At 38.5% G+C, this 22,065-nt stretch overlaps 1 protein-coding gene across 8 annotated transcripts in view; it reads left to right on the top strand.

Moving 5' to 3' along the window:
- Window positions 1-22,065, top strand: part of EMSY (EMSY transcriptional repressor, BRCA2 interacting) — a 90,689-nt gene that overhangs the window by 5,068 nt on the left and 63,556 nt on the right. For 3 of the 8 annotated variants that reach the window (XR_002325120.2, XM_020989525.2, XM_020989530.2), the window contains exons 3-8: window positions 2,955-3,054; window positions 8,431-8,505; window positions 9,916-9,957; window positions 14,053-14,228; window positions 15,826-15,978; window positions 17,610-17,869. Coding sequence is in view for 7 of the 8 variants with exons in the window: in XM_020989525.2 (XP_020845184.1) it covers window positions 2,955-3,054; window positions 8,431-8,505; window positions 9,916-9,957; window positions 14,053-14,228; window positions 15,826-15,978; window positions 17,610-17,869 (806 nt within the window). In the remaining variant the exon portion in view is untranslated. The remainder of the gene's footprint in view (window positions 1-2,954; window positions 3,055-8,430; window positions 8,506-9,915; window positions 9,958-14,052; window positions 14,229-15,825; window positions 15,979-17,609; window positions 17,870-22,065) is intronic. The other 5 variants (XM_020989526.2, XM_020989529.2, XM_020989527.2 and 2 more) reach the window with 5 other exon arrangements.

The following is a 22,065-nucleotide window of genomic DNA, read 5'->3' on the forward strand; positions in this document are numbered from 1 at the left end:
GCTACAGTATAATTAAGTGGTTGATTTGTATAAATTAAAATGTTTAGGGCTTTGTAATATAAACACTAATAACAATTTAGTTCATAATGTGTTTATGCTGTGATTTCATGAGCCAACTAATACTTACATGTCTTTGGAGGTAACACTTTGAGATAGTTTGGCAGCCATGATAGCAATAGAAAATAGATAACTGTACCCTGGTTGCTGTACCCGTAATGGCACTCCTCAGACATATCCAAACAGTGTGGGGGAAAATGGGAAAAATCATGGTGTTACAGTGGAAGGCTTTATAGTACAGGTAGATTTCTGGAATTTTTCACAGGAGAAAGAGGGAGTGACTTGGAGTACTTAACTGAAATTAGTATTCTGGCTTTGTGTGAGGTTCCTCAGGCTGCTTCTATGCATGATGATGAAGTTAGGATTAAACCGTATGGAAATGTTGGCAGCATTTAACTGTTTTTGTTCTCTTTGAATTGTTGATCCTCAGCCACCTCATACTCAAAAATGTCCAAAACTAAATTCATCTGCCCTCTGTCTCTACTCTCTTCTTTCTGACTCCCCCATTTCTGCTAATTGTATCAGATTCTCTCAATCATCTAGAATTCAGTCCTTGTAGTTGTCTTTGATTCTTCCTGTTCTCCCAGTATCCACACTTCCAGTTAGTTGCCAAGACCTAACTTTTTTTTAACCACCATAGTATCTCAAATTCAACTTCTTTCTATTCCATTGTAGTTTAGGTCTTTATTACTTTGCACAGATTCTTTCTAATCTCCATACTACCAGACTCTACTCATCCTTCCAATTCATCTTACACATGAATATTACATAATTCTTTACTGTGAGTATGTCATTTTCCTGCTCAGCATTCATTAGTCTCTCCATTAACTACTAAATAAAATGCAAACTCCTTAGTTTGGCATTCAGACCCTTCTCAGATCTGGCTCAACCTACCTTTCAACCTCATTTATAGCTACTATGTTCTACAGCAAAACTGTTGACATTCCCTAAAGCATACCTTTGCTTGCACATTGTGTTTCTGTCTCCATTATACTTTTCCTTACCACTGCTAGTTGAAATGTTATCCATCCTTCAAGGCTCAACTCAAATGCTGTCCCCTCTAAAACTAACTAAATTCTCCAGCCAGAAGCTTTCTGCTCCCATTGCATGCTAATTACTCTTTCTATTTGTACCTTTTCTTAGGGCACTTATGTGTACATTGTTTTCTGTGTGGATGTCTACCTCTCATACTAGAATGTAAAAATCTTCAAGGCCCCAAACCGTTATTTATGTTTGTATCCTACTTTACCTCCCTCTGCCTCAATTTTCCATTTGTGGAATAGACAGGATGGACTAGGAGGTCATTAAGTGCCTTTTCATCTCTGAAATGAAATTAGAATACGAAAATTTATGCTGTTTCATTCTACGGAAGGATGGTAAAATGAAATTGCCTGGCACTACGGTCTGGCAGACCTTGTCTAGGAGGGTTATTCAGGCTCTCCTGATCTGAGAAAAGCAGAGGATGCAGTATAGTCTCTCTCTTTGGTGCTCATTCTGCCATCAGATGAGAGGGAGTAAGAACAGGATGAAATTATTTAGAATCATGGACTGTTAGACCTGGAAAGAACTTTAGAGATGGTCTAGTCCAACCCCTAATTTTATCAGTGGGGAATCTAAGGGCCAGAGAGGAGAAGTGCCTTGCCCAAGGTCATACAGCAAATTACTGGCAAAGCCATATCTAGAGACCAGACCTACTGAGGGCTTTTGCTACTGCACAAAAATGCATTTTTAGGCAAGACTTAGAGAGGTATCTGCGGGTAGACCAGTGAATGAATGAATGCCCCTAGGAGATTTCCATAGTTTTGTCAGAACATTTTTGGAATTTTTGGAATTCTGTGGCATCAGACGCATAGTCTCTTAATGGCACCATCATCCTCTGAGGATTATCAGCCTGAAGTCATCTCTGACCTGTCTGTTGAATCCAGCTGCTTTTCATCCCCAGTGAACCCTCATTACTTCTCGCTTAGACAGCGATAGTGGTCTCCTAACTTCTTGCTTATAGCCAGTCCCCTCTTCAGTTCACTTATATCCGTTTGTGCCATTTGCATCATGTTGCTCCTCATCTGAAAAGCTTCAGTGCTTTTCCATTCCCGGCCAAGTAAAATATAAGCTCTTGACTCTGGCAGTCAAGACTCTCCGTGCTTCAGTTTACCCATTCAGCCTTATCTTGTGCTACTCTCCTTCTCTATTCTAGCCATACTAAATTATTCTGTTTCTTTTTCATTCTGTCCTCTCTCACAATTGTGTCTTTGCCTGTGATCTCCCCTCTTATCTGGAATGGTCTCTTCCAGTTTTCCTTCTGTTGAAATCTCTTTCCTCCTTTGGGCCAACTCAGATGCCACTTTATCCAGGTAGTCTTCTCTAGCCCCTTCTCTTCCCACCTCCCCTAACCCCTGAAAATAATTTCTTCTCTCTCTTCTCCCTCCATCTTCTCCTTTCCCTACTTTTCCATGTCTCTTTCTCTCTCTGTCCCTCTCTCCCCCTTTCTCTCTGTATCTCATACAGTTTTGTTTCCAGTGCCTAGTACAAAGACTTGGACATAGATGTTTGATAAATGTTTGTACTGAATTGAATTGCCTTACTGGTTACTCAGTCATTGAGTCTGATACTTTGGCTGTCTTGGCTGCAGTATCTGTATGAAGTGGAATATTTCCTTCCAGATTTATTCCTTAAAGTGTGTTTATGCCTGAGGCTTGAACAAGAGTCATTTGCAACAAGATGAAGTACTGTGTGTTTATTTAGGATATTTTAGCAATTTGGGGGTTTTTACTTTAAAGACACTTTCCTTTGACTTTGTTGCTGATTTGAATGCTTCTTGCAGTGAAATTTTATAGGACACATTACTGAATTCAAAACATTAAAAATTTATGATAAAAGGTGGTTTCTTCTTCTTCTAGAATTGGAGGCATATGCTGGAGTTATCAGTGCCCTGCGGGCACAGGGGGACCTCACGAAGGAAAAGAAAGATCTTCTTGGGGAACTCTCAAAAGTTCTTAGGTAAATATCTTTATTTTAAATGTGAAACAGATTTTCATTTTCAGATTTCACTACCATCAGAAAACATTTATTAAGTGCCTGCTATGTGCCAGGCACTTTGCTAAGTTTGGAGATATAAAGAAAGGTAAAAGACAGCTCCTGCTCTCAAGGAGCTCACACTCAGAGTAATATAAAAAAAATAATATAAGATAAGCTTTATAACTAATTATAATATCTACCCAAATACTTTGTGAAATAAATTCTTGTGTTTTCACATTATTAGTGCTGTCAAGGGAGTCTCAAATTCTAGTCTTGGCTTGTGGCCAGCATTCTGGTAGGAATGTTGATTAGTTATGGGATTATAGAACTTTTGAGCGAGAAGGGACCTTGGAGATCATCAGGTCCAACCCCCTCACGGATAAAGAAACACCCAGAGAGAGGGAGTGACTAATCTAAGGTCAGACAGCTAGTGCTAGCCAAGAGCCCAGCCTAGGACTTCTGAGTCCATATCTGGTCCTCTTTCTGTTACAGCATGCGCCTGTGGCATCCAAGTCAGAGCCTTTATTGAGGCAGGTTTTTTTTAGGTCCATAGGACATTTAGTGGGCTGAGATGTCCCTGAACCTAGATAAGAAGGTGGGGGAAGCTGGTTGCAAACGGTAGAGGTTGTTTTTGACTAAGAGCATGTGTAACATCAGGAGATAATATGATAATAGTTTGAGGAGTAGACCAGACTTTAGAAGTTATCTAGTCCAACCCTGGTCCAATCCCCTCATTTTATAGATGAGGAAATTGATGCCTTGGGAGATTAAGGGACTTGCCCAAGATCACATAGTAGGTAGCCTGGAGCAGAGCTAGTAATCAAGCCTAGGTCCTTTGCCTCGAGGTTTACAATGTGCTTTCTTTGTAACAACTCTATGAAGCAGATTAAGTATTATTAGCCCTGTTTTCACAAAATAAAAAACTTGAGGTTCCAAAGGGTTTAAAATACACGTTCCGACGCAGCTGTTTACTGTTAGAGCCAGAATTCAAACTCAGGTCTCTTGATTCTAGGTCTAGCACTATTTTGACTACTCATTGGAACGCATTGTGACATTTGATTTAGAGATGAATGATATCTAATCATAGCTGCTTGGTATTTCAAAGTGAAGAACATTTGAAGAACCCAGGGATGTTTATCCTGGAGTAGAGAACTTGGAAGAATATAATAATTATAAAAGGCATATGTTGTTAACTTCTCAGACAGAAGCTGACAATTTCTATGTTGAGTACTCCCCAGCACCTAGCATAGTGCCTTGTGTACATAGTAGGCAAAGCATGAATGAAGTAAACAAGAAAGTATTTATTAAGCATTCACTATGTGCAGTGCACTGTGCTAAGTGCTGAGCATGCAGAAGCAAAGAATGGTCCCTGTCCTCAAGGAGCTTACATTCTAACAAAGGATGATAGCATATATAGGCAATGGTGTTTTGGTTTGGAAAGACAAAGCGATAGTGAGTGGATCCATCAAAGAGTATGTTTATGCAGTCTTTCCTTCTTTCCTCTTTCCTTCTCTTCCTCTTTTTCTGCTTTCCTTCTTTTTTTCCTTCCTTCCCTCACTCCTTTATTTCCTCCTCTCTATCTTGTTCAGGCTAGAAGTACAGCAGCCATTCATAGGCCCAGTACCACTGCTGATTGTTCTGGAAGCTTTAGTCTGCTTTGTTTATGACATGGGCCACTTTGTCTCTCCTTAGGCAGCCTGGTGAACCCTTGCTCCCTGGAGGCTCACAAAACTAATGCTCGACTTAGTACAGACTTTAAACCTCTGGCTTTAACCCTGTTGCAGCTCAGGTGATCTGCCAGTCTCAGCCTCCCATAGCAGAGGTTGCAGGCATGGGCCACCACATGGTCATACTCTTTCTAGTAGCACTTGTGGTATTGATTTGATGATGGTTCCAGAGCTAGGATTCAATTTAGCAGGCATTAGTGGTGGTGGTGGGAGAATGAGGTATGATCAAGGAATATTCCACAGAGGAGGTGGCAGTATCTGAGTTGAACCTTGAAGGAAGATTAGAATTCTGAAAGATGGAGATGGCATTTTAAACTTGGTAGCAACCAGTTGGTCAGTTTGTCAGTAATGTGGAGTGCATGATGTAAAATTTTGGAAGGATAGTCACTTAGTATGTAATTGTTGAATTGAATTGTTACCTGGAAGAGGAAGTAGACTGTGGGTCTCTAAGGGGCAGAATTAGACCTAATCAATGGGAGTTTCAGGGAACCTGACTTTGGGTTAGTATAAGCAAGAATTTCTGTATAATTAGAGTTTTCTGAAAATCAAACTGGCTGCTGTTACAGGTAGTGATGTGAATTCCCTCTCAGGTAGATGTTCAGACTAGGTCTAGATGAATACTTGTTTGAAGATCTTAGAGTATAGAATGTGAAGGTATCTTCAATATCATCTAATTCAGTCCCTCTTTTTATAGTTGAGGAAATTTGAGATCTCAAGAAGGAAAATGGGTGTTATAAAGAGGGTTCCAGCTCAAGTTGGTTGACCGAGATGACAAAAGGGCTTCAGCTCCTGAGAGTAAGATTCTTTGGTTCAGAGTCTGTCTCCTTGCATCCTATTTGGACTATTCTTAGATAAACTAAACAATTCATGGTGAAGGTGATTCTGTTATAACCTATCTTGATATAGTCCAATTTCTTTGTTAGAAAATTTTCTATTAACTAAAGTCTTTCTAAAATTTATAACTATTTTTTTCTTGTTTCTTCAGTGGAAATGAGAATAACTTTTATTTGTATTTTTCATGAACTTGAGGATATTATTAATTCACTCCTCGCCAACAATAGACAGTTTTAGGACTAGTTATTAGTTATTAGACTATTTGTGAAATGTAATCTGTTTAGTCTTTCAGTCTTGGTTTTATATTTCTTTATTCATTATCGGTAGGACATTTAAAAAATTATTAGTAATATGATATGGCACAGAAGATAAATAACCATTGAGTCGAGTAAGATGTTATCCTCGTGTCAGTTTTGAGAGCAGAGAACCACATTTGGATTAGATTCCTACCACTAAACGCAGGTACAGTGTCTTGCTCTCTCAAATCCTTTCTTTCATTGAGTATAGAACTGAATATTCTCTGAGCTGGTGGCCCATCTTCCCACCTACAGTAGTTGGGATCTTCGCAATCTTCCCACTAGATGATCATCTCCCTTCCCCTTGAGCAAAGAGGCAGTGTGGTGTAAAGGTAGCCACACTGGATTTGTGGAGCTGGAGGGTCTGTGTTCAAATCTTGAGTTTTGTTACTGCCACTGAACTGTGGGTGATAGTGATGGTGGTGGTGGTGATGATGATGATGATGGTGACGTGTTAATTTCTATAGTGCTTCCCAATCACAACCTTACCACTTAGGCAGTACAGTTACTGTTATCCCCGTTTTACCAAAAACAAAATTGAAATTTCAGAAGATGAAGGGACTTGCCTAGGGCAACACAGCTACTAAGTTTCAGATGTGGGAAATGAGCCTCAGTCTCTAATTCATAATAGTTCATTCACTCTTGTCGCAAACCACCTTTATCTTTCTGGGTCCTCTCTATGAAATGGGTCAGAGTAGGTAGTTTCTAAGGTTCCTTCCAGTTCTAACTTCCATCAAATTTCTGCCAATGAAGAGCTCAGCACCTGATGAAGCTGCTCATTCCATTGTTGGAAAGCTGTAGTTATTAGAAAGTTTTCCCGTAATTTAAGTTGAAATCTGCTTTGCTTTAATTTCTTTTGGTTCTAATTCTTTTCATGCAACCGCTAACTTTTCCTGTTTTTAGGATAAACTTGCTATTTGTTTTGTGCTTAGATCATTTACTTATTTGGTCAGAGTAGAGTCTGCTTTTTCCCCCAAATGTGAATTGTCTAAAACCTGAATTGAACCTATGCTCTTTTCCCCCCAGTGTATACACACAGAGGTGTGTGTATAAACACAACACACTCACACACACACACTTTTCAGCTCTTGAGTTCAGCAAACATTTATTAAGCACCTATTATGTAGAAAATACTGTTCTAGAAAATAAGGTTGGAAAGATGGAAAAAATGACAGTCCTTGCACTCAGGAAGCTTATAATAGCTATATAGAGTATGTACGATAGCTAGTGGAGTAAATACAGTTACACAGATAAGAGTAATGTAAGACTTTTAACTTACCCTCCAAACCTAGAGCTTTCAAATTACTAGTGAGGGCACCATCATACATCCAGGTTCATCACTTTGGTGTCATTCTCGACTTACCATTCTCACTCTGCATTGTCTGCTCAGTTTATACATTTCTCAAATACATTTCTTTTGTCTCTGCTTACACAGCCATTACTGTTATTCAGGTCTTTATCATCTCTTGTCTGGAATACTAATACTGATAGCCTCCTACTTAGTATCCCTGCCTCAAACTTCTCCTCACCATGGTTCAACCTTCACATAGCTGCCAGAGTCGTTGTCCTAAAGCACTGGTATGATCATGTGACTGCTCCTCTTCTCCCATCTTCCCAAATAAGCCCCTGTGACTCTGGGTTCCCTCTAGGATCAAATATAAATTCCTTTGTCATTTAAAACTCTTCACAGCCTGGCCTCTTCCTGTCTTTCCTGTTCCCTTATACATTATTTCTTCCCACCACTCTCTAGTCTAGCCATCCTGGTCTCCATGTTGTTGTTCACACGCATACCTCTATTTCACTTCTCCATGCCTTTGCCCTGGCTGCCATTTGTACCTAAATACTCTCGTTTCTCTCTCCACCTCTTAGACTCTCTGGCTTCTTTTAGTAGCTTACATGGTACTTTTTGCAGGAGGCCTTGGCCAGGCTTCCCAGCTGCCAGTTAGTGCCTTCTCCTCTTAAGGTTACCTTGTTTGTGCTCTGTTCTTATGCAGTGTATACCTCTGTATGTGTATGATATCTTCTCCATTGGAATGTCAGCTTTTTCCGGACAGAATTACTGCTTTATGTGTGTATGCTCAGTTCCTGAAACATTGTTTAATAAATGTTTGTTGATTGATTATAGTGTCAGAGACCTAAAAGAGAGGGCCATATAAAAGGTTCCCGGACAGTTTGAGAAGGAAAGAGATAACTTAGAGATTGGGGAAAACTTTATGGAAATTTCTAAACAGAACCTTGAAGGAGAAAAAGATTTCAACAAATGTTGCTGATTGGGGCTTGCATTTCAGATGGCCTGTATGAATTCACAATGACAAGAAGAAATTGTAGGCCAAGATCAGGGAACAGGTTGGTGTCCTGTTTGTCTGTAGCAGAGAAATCTCACTGTAGGGGAGGGGAAGAGGATTTGGTTCTGACCACTATGGTAACTTGTTGCTTTAAATCATAAATATAAATAAAAAACAGCTTAGCAGAATTCTGTGACTCTTTTTTTTTTTTGACAGCATATCAACAGAACGCCACCGTGCTGAAGTGCGGAGAGCAGTAAATGATGAACGGTTAACAACAATTGCACATAAGTAAGCTATTAGTCATATTACACATAATTTTTATAACAGCTAGGGAACAGTGTTCCCATTATATAGTAAGTACCTGAGTCTTTTATCTTTATGATAATGTCTGCACTTACTCAGGGAAGCTGACTACAGAATTGAAACTGTATTTCACTGTTATTTAACTAGTATGTTTATCAATATTTTATCAGGAAAATAAACATATCCAGGTTAAATCCTACTGCATTAAAACCTCCATGTAACTTGAGATTTTTAAGCTTTAGCTGACAGCCCATTTATATGGAATAATGCTCAATTTAGCTGAATTTCATTGCATACAAAATTAGATGGTTCCTTCATTTTCTGTAATAGGATTTGACTTGCATAGTATTGTATAAGTAGGAAATGCAAATTATCTGGTATTTGAGTCTAATGAGCAGTCAATGTATTTTCTTATTTGTTAGGTGTGGGGTGCTCTGCTTTATGAAATTTGAACTTGGATTTATGAAAATCAGAAATTGTAGAATAGATAAATCACATCATAAAATAATTAACGTTATAGCAAGTAACTGACCTTGTGCTTTTACATGTTTTTAAATTTTGAACTTATTGCTAAGAGGGTATTGGGTGGGTGGAGTGAGGGTAGGGCTTAGGCATGGTTTGTAGGGGCTGCTGCCACCTGAAGATGAGTCATGAGTGAAAGTAGGGCCACTGGGTAATGGTGATTTAAGGCAGTGGAAAAATATAAAGTGATATACAAAAATTTTATTTGCATACTTTTCAGAGACACATCCATTTTAAGAGTAAGGAATGCTTACTGAAATACGTGTACTGTGTGTTTAATTTTTGATTAATAATTTTAGTGTAAAAGAAAGAAAAACTAATTTGTTACTATGGAATATGATGTGAGCCATTAAACAGCATGTTTTAAATTAGTTAGAAATATTACTTTCTGCTTCTCATTTTCCTAACCATAATGGTGATTCACATTTTGTAGATAGGTAAACTGAGGTTTAGATTCTTGGGGTGGTACTACTTTACTACATAGTAATGCTCTGAGGATTTACTAGAACTTTGAGATACATGAGAAGTATGCACTATAGAAATTTTGAACGTTTTCATTGGAGACATTTTGCATTTAATTGGCTCACAGACATGGTTTCACATACTAATACATTCCTTCCAAAGCTATTAAACTTTGAATTGGAATGCTTTTCAAACAGTGGTTAGTGAGCTAGCTTCTAGTTTGAGAATGGGTAATAGGAAGACGATGTTATTGTTAATAAAGTGATGAAAAATAGCTTTCAAAGGCTATCAAATAAAAGCAGAATCTCGGTAGCATTGTTCTTGGACAACTAGTGGTTAAGTTGATGCGTCAATTTCATACTTAAAGGATAACATGTATTTAGTTTCCTTTTCCTTTTTTCCCCCTCAAAGAATGAATTTATCCTTATATTTGGGTGAGAGACCAAGTTACAGGTATGCAAATAGGTTATTATTATTTCAGGCTTTTACTTGTTTTTATTTAAAAGTTCAAAATTATAGCTCTCAATTATTCAGGGCATTCAGTGTATGAATTAGCCAGTCTCCTTGCTTTTCCTTCTTCCCTTTCCTCTCCCCTTCCTTATGCTACCCACCTTTTAGCTACTTTGTTGCTTGGGAGTATCTTTAGTCAGAGGGTGGGAAGGGAGAGGAGTTGAAATTTAAATTAGTCAGTAGTCCTGGCAAAAGTTTGGTGGAGGAGGTAAAAATTAATTACCAAAATGTCATGGGTTTCTTTAATCTGCTTGACCTCTACCTTTCCCTCCTCTCTACATTAGCATGGATAATTGAGAGTTGGCTTTTACCTGCCTTGTTCCTTTTTCTTCTTTCTCCCTTTCTGGTTTCTTTTTACACATAAATTTGACTTTTCTTTTTAAAGATTCTATTTTAGTGTATACGTGTAAACCCCATGGGTGTTTAGTACTTTTAATTTAGTGTTTTATATTGTAATACTAGCTTGCCCAGATGTGCTTTCTTAATGAATGGAAGGGATGAATGGCCCCCCCACTGTCTCCTCCCCCTTTCCTTAGAAGTGTCAGCGGAGCATACTGTAGCGCCTGCAATTCTTCCTGAGATTACCTGCAGGAGGTCTCTGTACCCCCTGAGCCTGAGAAAACAACCAGAGCTGGGAAGGAATGCAGCTGGGGAGACTTGCATTCCCAGATTCTTCTCCCCAGGCCAGAGGGAATGGAGCAGAGACGAGGAGAAACCAGAGAAGACTAAGCACAAAAGGCGGACTGTTTGGGAGGAGGGAGAGATGGGAGAACTTCAATAGGGAGAGTTCTTAAAATCAAGAAAAGCTTCATTTGTGGCTCTAGGCACATCAATGTTACATTGTTATCCTTTCATCATTTACAAAGTTTATAAGTGGTTGGACTGAATTTAATTGAAAGGCTGTCTTAGAACCTGTAAAAATTTAGAGCTAGAAAGGACTTTAGGGATCATCTATCTAGTCTTATCCTTTCATTTTATAAAGGAAAGAAGCATGACAGAGAGGTGTAGACACTTGCTTCAGGTTACATAGTAAGTAGTAGCAGGGACAGGATTTTAGATCAGTCATCTTACTGGGCCCTGCTGGGTTGTAGTAGTATGAGTAGAAAACTCGGAATCTGAGGGGCTAGGGTCCTTTAACAAGACCAGTTCCAGCCAGCTGTGAGTCTAGGAATAGCAGGGAAGCGTGAGAGGAATCTGTAATTTCTATTCTTTCCTCCAGGAGTTGGGCATGCACAGGGTATATGTGAGGTACTTTTTGAGAATGGAGATCATTTTGTTAATGTTCTTAATGTTTCAGGGCCCAGCAGAGACTTCAAACAGCTCTTTAAGATTAGCGATTATTTTATTTACATTACCTCTTTTAAACAGTTAGCACAGTGCCTGGTACATAGTAGGAACTTAATAAATGCTTATTATTGACTTGACAATAGCTCCGTGGGGTGGACACTACAGGTATTGTTATTATTATCCCATTTTATAGATGAAGGAATTGAGGTTTAAAGAGGTTAAGTGACTTGCCACATTCAGCTCTTTTGCTCAGTAAAGCCAACTGCCTCTGGTGCATACCTGACAGGTGTCTTCTGGATTTTTCCCTAACAAAGAAGGGTCAGGGATTTCTATCAGCCTTCTCTCAGGATAAATGTTTCATTCCAGAAACATGCCCCCCCGCCCCCATTATATAGGGTTCCATTAATGTTCTGTAGCCCCTCATATCTCGGATTTTCTAATGTCCTAAAATTCTTTCCTCCAATAAATTACTCAGATAACTAAATACAAATTACACTCATCATTCCCAAATAAATGTGAATTTCTCTTTGATGAGTCTAAGCATTGTATGTTTAACATTTCACTTGCCTAAAATCAGTTCTGGAGAAAAATGATTTTTTGGCTGTGTCTCAATTGTTTGGCTATGTTGGAAATATTTAGAGGATTTATAAATTCTCTGCCCAAGTTATAGTGCCATCTGTACTGTTGTTTCTCTGAATTCATGCTCATGGAATTCATAATCTTCCACAAATTTTGGCATTGGCCATCATTTAAGTAATACAGTTAGGGACTAGCAGGATGGAAATCTCTTGCTTTAAAAGGTAAGTGAAGAACAAAATCTGCTGTTGTCTAACATTTAAAAAGACAGTGGATAGATGACAATTTAATAAAATTGATAGCTAAGTAGTGGCAAATTGAGATTTTTCAAACACCAGGAAAAAAAGTAAAATATCTAATGGAAGACCCTTGAATTTTTTTCCTTTAGAAATAATCTATTGCTTATTCTTATCCCTCTTTACTTCTCTCATTCTCCTTTTAAATCTCTTGCTTCAAATAGAGATTAGACTTTATAGGCATAACTTGTAACTTGAAAGTTCATTTCTTCATTTTTGCTAGATGGGACTAACCTTAAAATGTTCCAGAGGAAATTCATACACTTTCCCTTAGTGTGAATGTTGAACTGCTTTCAAGAAGTACTTTCCTAAGCCTAGTTTTAATTTAAATTAAGCCCTTCTCATGTTGTATGGTAATTCATTCTGTTCTGTAAAAGTGGACACCAATTAGATAACATCCAAATCAATATGAATAAATTGAAAGCTAAGTTAAATTAATATTTTAAAAATATATAGTTCCTAGTTATGATGGTACATAGTAACTCATTTTAGTAGAGTGTTGTATAGTTTTGAGCTATCAGTAGTTGAGAGGAGCTGTTTAAAATGAAGGGAACATTTCACTTTCCATTTCTAAAACTTCAGTGTTTATACATTTTTATCAGGCATCAAAGAAACAACGTATTTACATAGACTTGGATTTTGTTTAGGCTATTGTCTGTGAAATGTCTATTTTTAAACAGTATCCAGAAAGGGGTGTGTGTGTGTGTGTGTGTGTGTGTGTGTGTGTGTGTGTGTGTGTGTGTGCGCGCTCGCACAGTGAAAAGAGGCATAAGCTAATATTAATTGATTGTGGTTGGGCCCTAAACTTTAAGATTAGCCAGTACTCAAAATCAGCTTGTTGAACCAAGTCAAGAGAAGTGACCCAACTTTATTTGATACCTCCTCTCTTGGTTTGAGTGTTACCAGGAAGATATTTGCCAGAAAGATCTTTAGTGTATAATAATTATGGTTTCTGCTTATTTCCAGTTCTCTAAAGTTTATCTAGAGTCAGCTTTGAACATGAAAAGGATAATATAATATATGTGCATACATATAGCAGTCCTTCTGTGCCCCTCTGTTCCTTACCCTCTCAGTTACCACTTTAGGGCAGGGGATCTTAACTTTATTTGCATCATGGAACCCTTTGGCAGTCTGGTGACACCTATTGATTGCTTATCAGAATCATAAGTTTTTAGCAAATTCATAATTGAAGGAAATTTTAAATTTCAGTTAGATGTGTTGTGAATACAACCTTTTGGGGTTTTATTCACAATTGATATTAGTGAAAGAAAAGATGTAATTTTTTTCTTATCCAAGTTCACAGACAGCTTTCCCCACCCTTTCCCCAAAATCTATCCATAGACACCAAAATAAGAACCTCCTACCTTAGCCTTTGCTATGGAAAGCTTACTTTGACAAAACTTAACGGAAATTTAGTTTTTATCAATAGCAATGAATATCTGATAAATCTGATTTGGAAGTTGATTTTTCATCTTATTGGTAAATTAAACCATATTAGGAAGGTTTAAAAATTCCTAAAAAACAGTTGTCATGAATGAAATAAAATATAAAACAAAAAGATCATTGGAATCAATTTAAAGGCTCAATATTTTTTAAAAAAATGAAATAAATGTGGAAGAGTGACTTTTTAAAAGTTCATAGTTTGCATTCTGGACATTTTGAAGTTTAGTTTATAAAACAAAATTTGTCATTTCCTAAGTAAAGTGTGAAATAACCTGAAACCCTAATTATGGTCGTTGGTTTTGGTATTACTTCCTTAGAAACAACTCTCTGCTATGCAGTAACTGTCTTACCTCAAAAGTCATATTTGGTGGGAAAATATATAGTTGCTTTTTTAGCAATGGAGAACACTTGCAGTGACCTCTTCTTTTTTGTTTAGTATGTCTGGACCCAATAGCTCTTCAGAATGGTCTATTGAAGGTCGTCGACTAGTACCACTGATGCCCCGGCTAGTTCCCCAAACTGCCTTCACTGTCACAGCTAATGCTGTTGCCAATGCAGCTATCCAGCACAATGCGTCTCTTCCAGTGCCTGCAGAAACAGGAAGCAAAGAAGGTGAGAGGAATAATGTTTCTCTCAGAGGAGATGGTTTTAACTGTTTTTTTTATTTTATGAAAATCTGATCCTGATTTCTAAGTATTTTCCTCCAAATGTTTAAAGGTTACAAGATGTAATGATGGACTATTCTGATTTAGGAAAACATTCGCACATTGGGATCTTGCTTAGTTGAGACTTTCCCCAAATAAAAGGCAGGAGAAGTAAATCATCTGCTACTTAAATAGCAGAAGCCCTTCTTGCAATGAGTTTTTTTAACCAATGTGTACCTGTGAGAAATTTATTTGATTTATTTATTGAATTCAAGGGGGAATGTTAAAAAACAAACAAAGGTGACAACAGTCATATTGGCCACTGGCAAAGGTCTTGCAAAATGAATCTGGAATCTGGAATCAATAGTGTGCTACTCTGTTTCACTCAGTGTGTCTTACTTGTGACCACTAGGCATAGCCTCTCTGATCAGTAGGCCTTTTTAGTTGTGATTTAAACAATCCAGATGACCAGTAATGATGCTCAGATTGGGTGTTCCTATTTAGACATGTATGACAGTTTGCCTGTGGGAATGACCCTCAGAAATAAATGCAGTTGCCAGATTACTTTAGACAGCTGAGTGGAGCTGAGAAAAAGAACTGGGTGATTTTTTATATTCATGCCAGGGTTTAGCTTAATGGCTAACGGTAGACATTTTTCAAGGAGTGACATTTTCCCACAGTTAAACTAGACCTCCATCAATTTCTTCTACTCTTTTTTGTGGTGGGGATGTTACCTTTCTGATAACCATGTCTGTCCTTTCGCATCCACTTCTTTGGCCAGCCACCTCTGGGATTTGCTGTTGCTGCCTCCATTTATTCTTTTCATCAGATGATAAAGGAGTTGAAAGTGGAAACTAATTAGGTCTGAGTTCTGAGAGTTTCCTGATCATCTTTCTCTGGTATGAGGGAACTGGGTACTTGTAAAAAAAACTTGGCCCAAGCTCTCCATTAATTGTCAGATAAGCATTTACCATTGCCTGCTAGTTGATGGTTGGACATTTCAAAGCTTTGTCCATTGTTCCCTCAGTGGCAGGCCACTAAATGCTACTAAAAGGAATGCAGTTTAAAAAAAAACCAAAAGGTAATAATAGTGATAACAATAACTACTGGCATTTATGTGATGCCCTAAGGCTTATGAGCACATTCCTCACAACTTTGTGAGGTAGGGAGTGCAAAAATTATCCTCTCCATTTTACAGATGAGGAGTTTAAACCAGTCACATTTAGTAAGTGGCAGAGCAAGGATTTGAATTCAGTTCTCTCCTGACTTCAAGTCCAGTGCTCTTTACATGATATGATATCATAGTGCCTGTATTGCCCACAAGTATGCTACTGCATTCTACTTTCCCTTTCCTTCTCTCCCTCTTGGTGTGGTGGCTGGCTGAGACTTCTCAGGCCAGAGGACATCTACAGAGGGGCAGGGCATTACTATCTAGCTTTTGGTATCAATTACTGATGATAAGCTCTTTTCATTGACTTCTAGCTTAGTCATGTTAAATTGTTGAAATGGAAACTGTATAGATGCTGTGAAAGTTTACAAGATTTGCTTTCTTATTATTTGTTTAGTAGTGGTTTGCTATTCCTACACGAGTACCACGTCAACCCCAACCTCCACCCCAGTTCCAAGTGGCAGCGTTGCAACGGTAAAGTCACCAAGACCTGCCAGTCCTGCCTCCAATGTAGTTGTTTTGCCAAGTGGAAGTACTGTTTATGTCAAAAGTAAGTGACACTCGCTGTGTTGCTGAGGCCCAAGGCCGTCTTGCCTGCAAAGTACAGCATGAGGTTGGATTGGCCCTCTTGGAGTGAATTATTGGCTTGCTGTCCAGTCTTCAGCAGGGTTAATGCTTATGGGGTATGACCAGGTGTGATAACTTTTCAGTCAGTCCTCATGCAAGAGAAATCACTTTCTTTCCATAGTTTTCACTGTGGGGAACTACCTTTGAACAAGGCCTTCCTGCAAGTATGTAATTGCCTTATCATTAATAATGTAATGGTTAAGAATTGCCACATACACAAATGACAAAGAATATCCTTATATGACTTGCTTAATGTTTATTTCCAACAATTAATATAATCCCTAGTATTTGTTAAACTATATTAAATTCTTAAAGATTGAATGCAGTTTTCTAGTCAATTCACCATTTTATTTCCACTTGCCTGTAAAATTTTTTAATCACTTACTATCACTTTGTAAGGTAGTTAGATTTTTAGTTGTATTTGCTTCTAATTGCTACTATGTGCTATTTTGCCTTAAATAACTGATACAGATAATTGCTCTGTTGTTCCTCATTTAAAACAATACTAAAATTCTAATGAATATCACTCTTTGGCAACCTTTCAGGGGCTGAGATCACAGTCTTTATATGGTCCTGATTCTAGGTTAGTTTTAGTCAAATGGAAATGAGAAGGTTGGGGGGAGATCTAAAGGATTTTTGTCTTGAGCTAATTAACATATGTATATTTTTTGTCTTTGCATTACAGCAATACCTTAGATGGGTTTAATAGTTTTTACTTTAATTTTTAAAAAGTCATTGCAAAAACATGTGATTTATAGTGAATAAAGAGAGGCCAAGAATTGAATTTTCATTTTTTGTGTGGTGTTAGCAAAATTATCCTTTCTGATCATTGAGTCCATTTCAGTGTAAAGACCTATGTTGGAACATTTTTTCGATTCACCAATAGTATATTCATAGTCTATAAAGAAGAAACAGTCCGGTCACAGATCATGAGCTGGAAGCAATCCCTTTGTCTTTGAGTCTCTTGCTGAATTTTATTTGGGCCCTTCCTGTGCACTGCTCTAGTTCACATATAGTGATATCTGTCCATGCTTCATGTTGCCTGGTAGAACGCAATTGTCTCAGGGACAGGAATGTGTCTTGTTTTGTATTTATATCCCCAAAGGTAGCACCAGGATTTGTATAAAATAGGAAACTAATAAAGGATTACTGACTCACTTCAGTTTAGATCATTCAGAGTAAACTTTGTGCATCCAGGGGGCATGATTAGTGTCAATCATTGAGAGGTAGTGTGTTGTAGTGGCTAGAGCACTGGGCTTGGAATTAGGGCATCCTGGGTTCAAGTTCTGCTTCTGGCACGTGCTGGTTGTGTGACCCTGGGCAAGTTACTTAACCCCTCAGGGAGCCAGGCCAATCTGTTAAGACTCTGCATTGAAGAACAGTTGCTGATCTTGTTTGGGAAAAGAAATTTCCTCACTAGGGAGATCCCTTCACCAATAAAATCACAGATCTAGACAAAATAAAGTCATTGGGAATCATAGAAGGTGTTTTCTGATTAACAGGCAACACCTGGGGCTAGGATAACATTAATACCCTAATCTGATCCCCTTTTAGGTGTTAGTTGTTCAGATGAAGATGAAAAGCCCAGGAAAAGAAGGCGAACAAACTCGTCTAGCTCATCCCCTGTTGTTTTAAAGGAAGTTCCCAAAGCTGTCGTTCCTGTCTCAAAGACTATCACTGTGCCTGTAAGTGGCAGCCCCAAGATGAGCAACATTATGCAGAGCATCGCCAACTCCCTACCCCCCCACATGTCTCCTGTAAAAATAACCTTCACGAAGCCCTCCACTCAGACAACCAACACGACGACACAGAAGGTACGTACGTACGTGGAAGGTGGCAATCGCTGCCACGGCACCATTCCTCATTCTTTTCCAGGCAGGCAGTAGAAGGTGATTTTAACTTGGAACACAGAATGGGTCTATTTTTCAGCCTCATGATTTTAGACATTGGGCTTGTTCCAGAGAATCTCAGTATCTGTTTTTTCAGAATGATTGGAATAGGTTGTACGAAAAGTTCACACGTCTGAAAGTGGAGAGTTTTCCTTGCTTTTCTTTTGGGGATATCCCCATTGCCTCCTTCACTTATTCTCTTGAATGACTCCTCATCCCTTTGAGTCCAGTGCACTTGTCATTTTCTCCACAGAACTTTCCCTGATATCTCCCCACTTGGTAATGAGCTGCCTTTGGCATCCCATATCAGTTTAACCTTTTTCAATGTACTATTATGTATTATATTGTATCATATTTATTTGTCATGTCCTATCCCCTGCCTTTGTTTGCAAGTTTCCAAAAGGCAGGGACAGTAAACTTTGTATCTTCTTCAGTGCTGGCATGGGGCCTGGAAGTCAGGAGGCACTTAATGTGGAGAATGGATGAATGATTAGCAGCTTTCCTGGTAACCTCTCTTGACCATGGTCAGCAAGACGCAGAAGTACTGGTCACAGTCAGAAATCTGGAGTTCTGTACTTGCCGTGGTACTGCGCTGCCTCCTTTACAGGCTCAGAGGATCAAGAATCAGAGGTTATCTTGTCTAGCTGTAAGACCCTGGGCAAGGCCTCAATTTCTTCTCCTGTAAAAATGCGGATAATAATATCTATTGGCTTCAGAGAGTTGTTGCGAGGGTCAAATGGATAACACATGTAAAGAGCTTGGCAAACTTTAAAGCATTATATACAAGCTAGCTATTTAATTATTATTATTTTGTCCGTGGTGGCCTATGTATTAACTGGCAGAGCAGGCATTTGCTCCTGGTTCCAGATGCAGTATTCTTTCTGTGACCATATATGGGTGGCACTTTTCTTCATGATTAGAAGCCGTGACCACCTGTGCTGTTCTAGACCATTTATCTGCTAATTATAGTCTAATGAGTCATGTGATGGTTTTTTTTTTTACAGCAACTCATGGTCAAGGAATGATGTTTTTCTAGAAAGTGAATTTTCTTGTGACTGAAGATAATTAATCTCTCTTTTTTAAATTCTAAAACTTTTAAAAAACATTTTAGATGGAAGTTTAAAAAAAATAAATTGCATTTTTTGTATGTCATTACTCAGGATACACTCCTCATTTAATTATTTGTAGTTTTAGCATTTCAACATTGTGAACAGTTTAATTTACCACACTTTTGTTAATTATCTGCTATGTTCAGGGTCCTATGTTCATCTCTGGGAATACAAGGATAAAAAATAGTCCTTTCCTTTAAGTAGCTAGCCATCAAAATGGGGGTAAGATTTGTACACAGTGGTGAGAGAACATCTGGGGTTACCATGAATTTGTGTTAGATCCAGTCAGCGTGGGGTTTTTTGTTTGTGTTTTAACCTAAGCAATCAGTGACTCAGAAATGAGAGGAGAGAAGATGGTTATACAGAGGTTGAGAATTAGTAGGATGTGAATGGCTGAAGCTTCCCATACCCTGTGTAGCCTTCATCCTATGTAGGTTAAGACCGTTAGAGATCTAAAAGTGAAGTGTATTGCGTTGTTGAATGGCTAACTATATAGTCAAAATTTTGAAGGGAGAGAAGTGAAACCAGTACGGTTTAAAGGGTTAGGAGAACAGGGTAGGAGCAAGGGGTTGATGAGTTATGATAAGGGCACAATAGAAGGTCATGAGGAGTGAGATTGTGGTGAAGATGTAGGATTGTGATCCAAAAAGGGAATTTTAAAGTTCAGAATCTTGGAGATGGAATATTTAGAAGTGAAGTCTAAAGGTGTGTCTGCCTTTTTGGGTGTTTAAAGGAAAAAGTCACGGAAATAAGCACATAAACTAGGAGGGCTGGTTTCCTGAAAAGAAGGGAAGCTTTCTAAAAATTCTGTGTAATGTAATAACTTGGAAAGAGATGAGGATCATAAAACAGACTTTCAGTGAAAAAGGTTTTCAAACAGAAGCCAAGGGACTACTTGTCAGTGATGATATAGGAAGAATGCTTGATCAGGTATGGCTTAGGTTGGAGGGCCTATGAACATCCTTTCAACTCTCAGATTCTGTAATTCTGTAAATTAAAAATAGAAAAAAATTAGAGAAATTTTGAGGAGACAGTACCTTTCAAGGATTATTGTAGGGAAAAGTGCTTTGTAAATCTTAACAGGCTGAAGAAATGTAACATTCCCCTAAAGACAGTGTGGTGTAATGGAGAGAACACTGGACTTGTCTAGCCGGAAGACAAGTTTCCAGTCCTAATGAACTTCTTCCTTAGCTTTGTGATCTTGGGCAGAGGAGAATGGATTTGTGAGTGTGTGTGTGTGTGTGTGTGTGTGTGTGTGTGTGTGTGTGTGTGTCTGTGTCTGTGTGTAAAAGGAAGACATCAGATCTTTGTTTTATGAGTATCAGTTTATTAGTTGTGTAGAGGATGGGTTAAAGATGGAAGAGATTAGAGGCAGGGAGACTAGGACTTTAGTACGGTAATACAGGTTAGAAATGATAAGGACTTGAACTCTGTGAGAGAGGCGGTGTGAGTGGAGAGCAAGGTATAGATGTGAGAGCTATCGTAGAGGAACAATTGGCAAGGCTTGACAATGGATTGAATATACAGGCTGAGTAAGAAGGAGAAGTCAAGTATGAAACCAAGGTTACAAACCTGAGTAACTGGAAGGATTGTGGTTCCATCGACCGAAATGAGGTAGTTTGAAGGTATGGATTTTGGGGAGACATTCCGAGTTTTATTTTGGACATGAGATTGAAATGCTTGTGGATATCCAACTGGAGATTGCTAGTAGGCATTTGATAACATGGGACTGGAGTTCAGGAGAGAAATTGTGGCTAGATATATAGACTTATGAGTCATCTTCTTGAAGATGGTACTCATGGAAGCTGATGAGCTCACTTAGAGAAAGGAGGACAGAGAGAACATGGTCCAGAGCCTTGCTTGAGGAATGTTCATGCTTAGTGGGCAAGAGAAAGAGGAGGATCCAGCAGAAGACTGGGAAGGTGTGATTAGACTGGTAAGAGCAGAAGCCAAAAGAGGAGAGAGTATCCAGGAGGAGGGGATGGTAAAAAGGGTCAAAAGCTTCAGAGAAGTTGTTGAGTGAAAAAAAAAAGCATTGGATTTAGCAGTTGGTAATATTGGTAACCGTAAAGAAAGGAGGAGTATGATAAATTCCACAACAGCATGGATCATACCTTAGCACAGTTCCTGGCACATAGCAGTCACTTAATAATGCTTATAGATTGATTGATTGACCTCTTTTATAGCCCCCTTCCCTAACTCGTTTAGTGCATTGCATATAATAACACACAATTGTATAGCTTTTTAAGATTTACAAAACACTGTCTTCACAACAACTTAGAGGTTGGCAGTACAAGTATTATAAGTTCCTTTAAAAAAATTTTTTATTTTCTTAATGAACAGAAATCTCTTTTCCCTCTTCTCCCCCATACCCAGTTGAGAGGTGGAGGGGAAGGGGGAAACAAATTCCTTGTAACTGATATGCATAATCAGACAAGGCAAATTCCCTCATTGGCTGTGGTAAAAACAAAACAAAACAAAACAAACAAAAAAACTGTCTTTCTCTGCACTCTGAATCCATCGTCCCTGTCCTCTGGAATCATGAATGGACGTCATTGTGTTCATCAGAGCTCTTACAGCTTTGGTTTTTACAGTGTTGTATAAATTGTTCCCAGAGTTCTAATCATTTCATTCTTTATCAGTTTCTAAAAGTCTTCAACATGTTTCGTTTTCGTAATGTTGATATTATGATATAAATTATTCTGGTCTGTCATTGAGAGATTTAAGATAAGTCACAAAACGTCAAAGCTGTACGAGCTCTTGCAGATGTGAGGTTTGGAGCCTGAAGACGCCTCTGAGTTGTTTGGTCCTTCAGCCCTGTTTTACTGAAGACGATCAGAGGCTCAGAGAGTTGATAAGAAGCATCAGAGCTGAGTTTGAGCCTTTTGACTCCCAACATGATGTCTTTCCCACTGAAGTGTCACAGCTTACCTTCCTGGCTGCTCATAGTTAACAGTCTTCCTGCTGACAGATGTTCATGTCTGTGTGATACACAAGCTCCCAGGAAGTTGG

This window comes from Phascolarctos cinereus, unplaced genomic scaffold (assembly GCF_003287225.1).
Source record: "Phascolarctos cinereus isolate Bilbo 61053 unplaced genomic scaffold, phaCin_HiC Scaffold_726;HRSCAF=1367, whole genome shotgun sequence".
Taxonomy (NCBI): Eukaryota; Metazoa; Chordata; class Mammalia; order Diprotodontia; family Phascolarctidae; genus Phascolarctos; species Phascolarctos cinereus.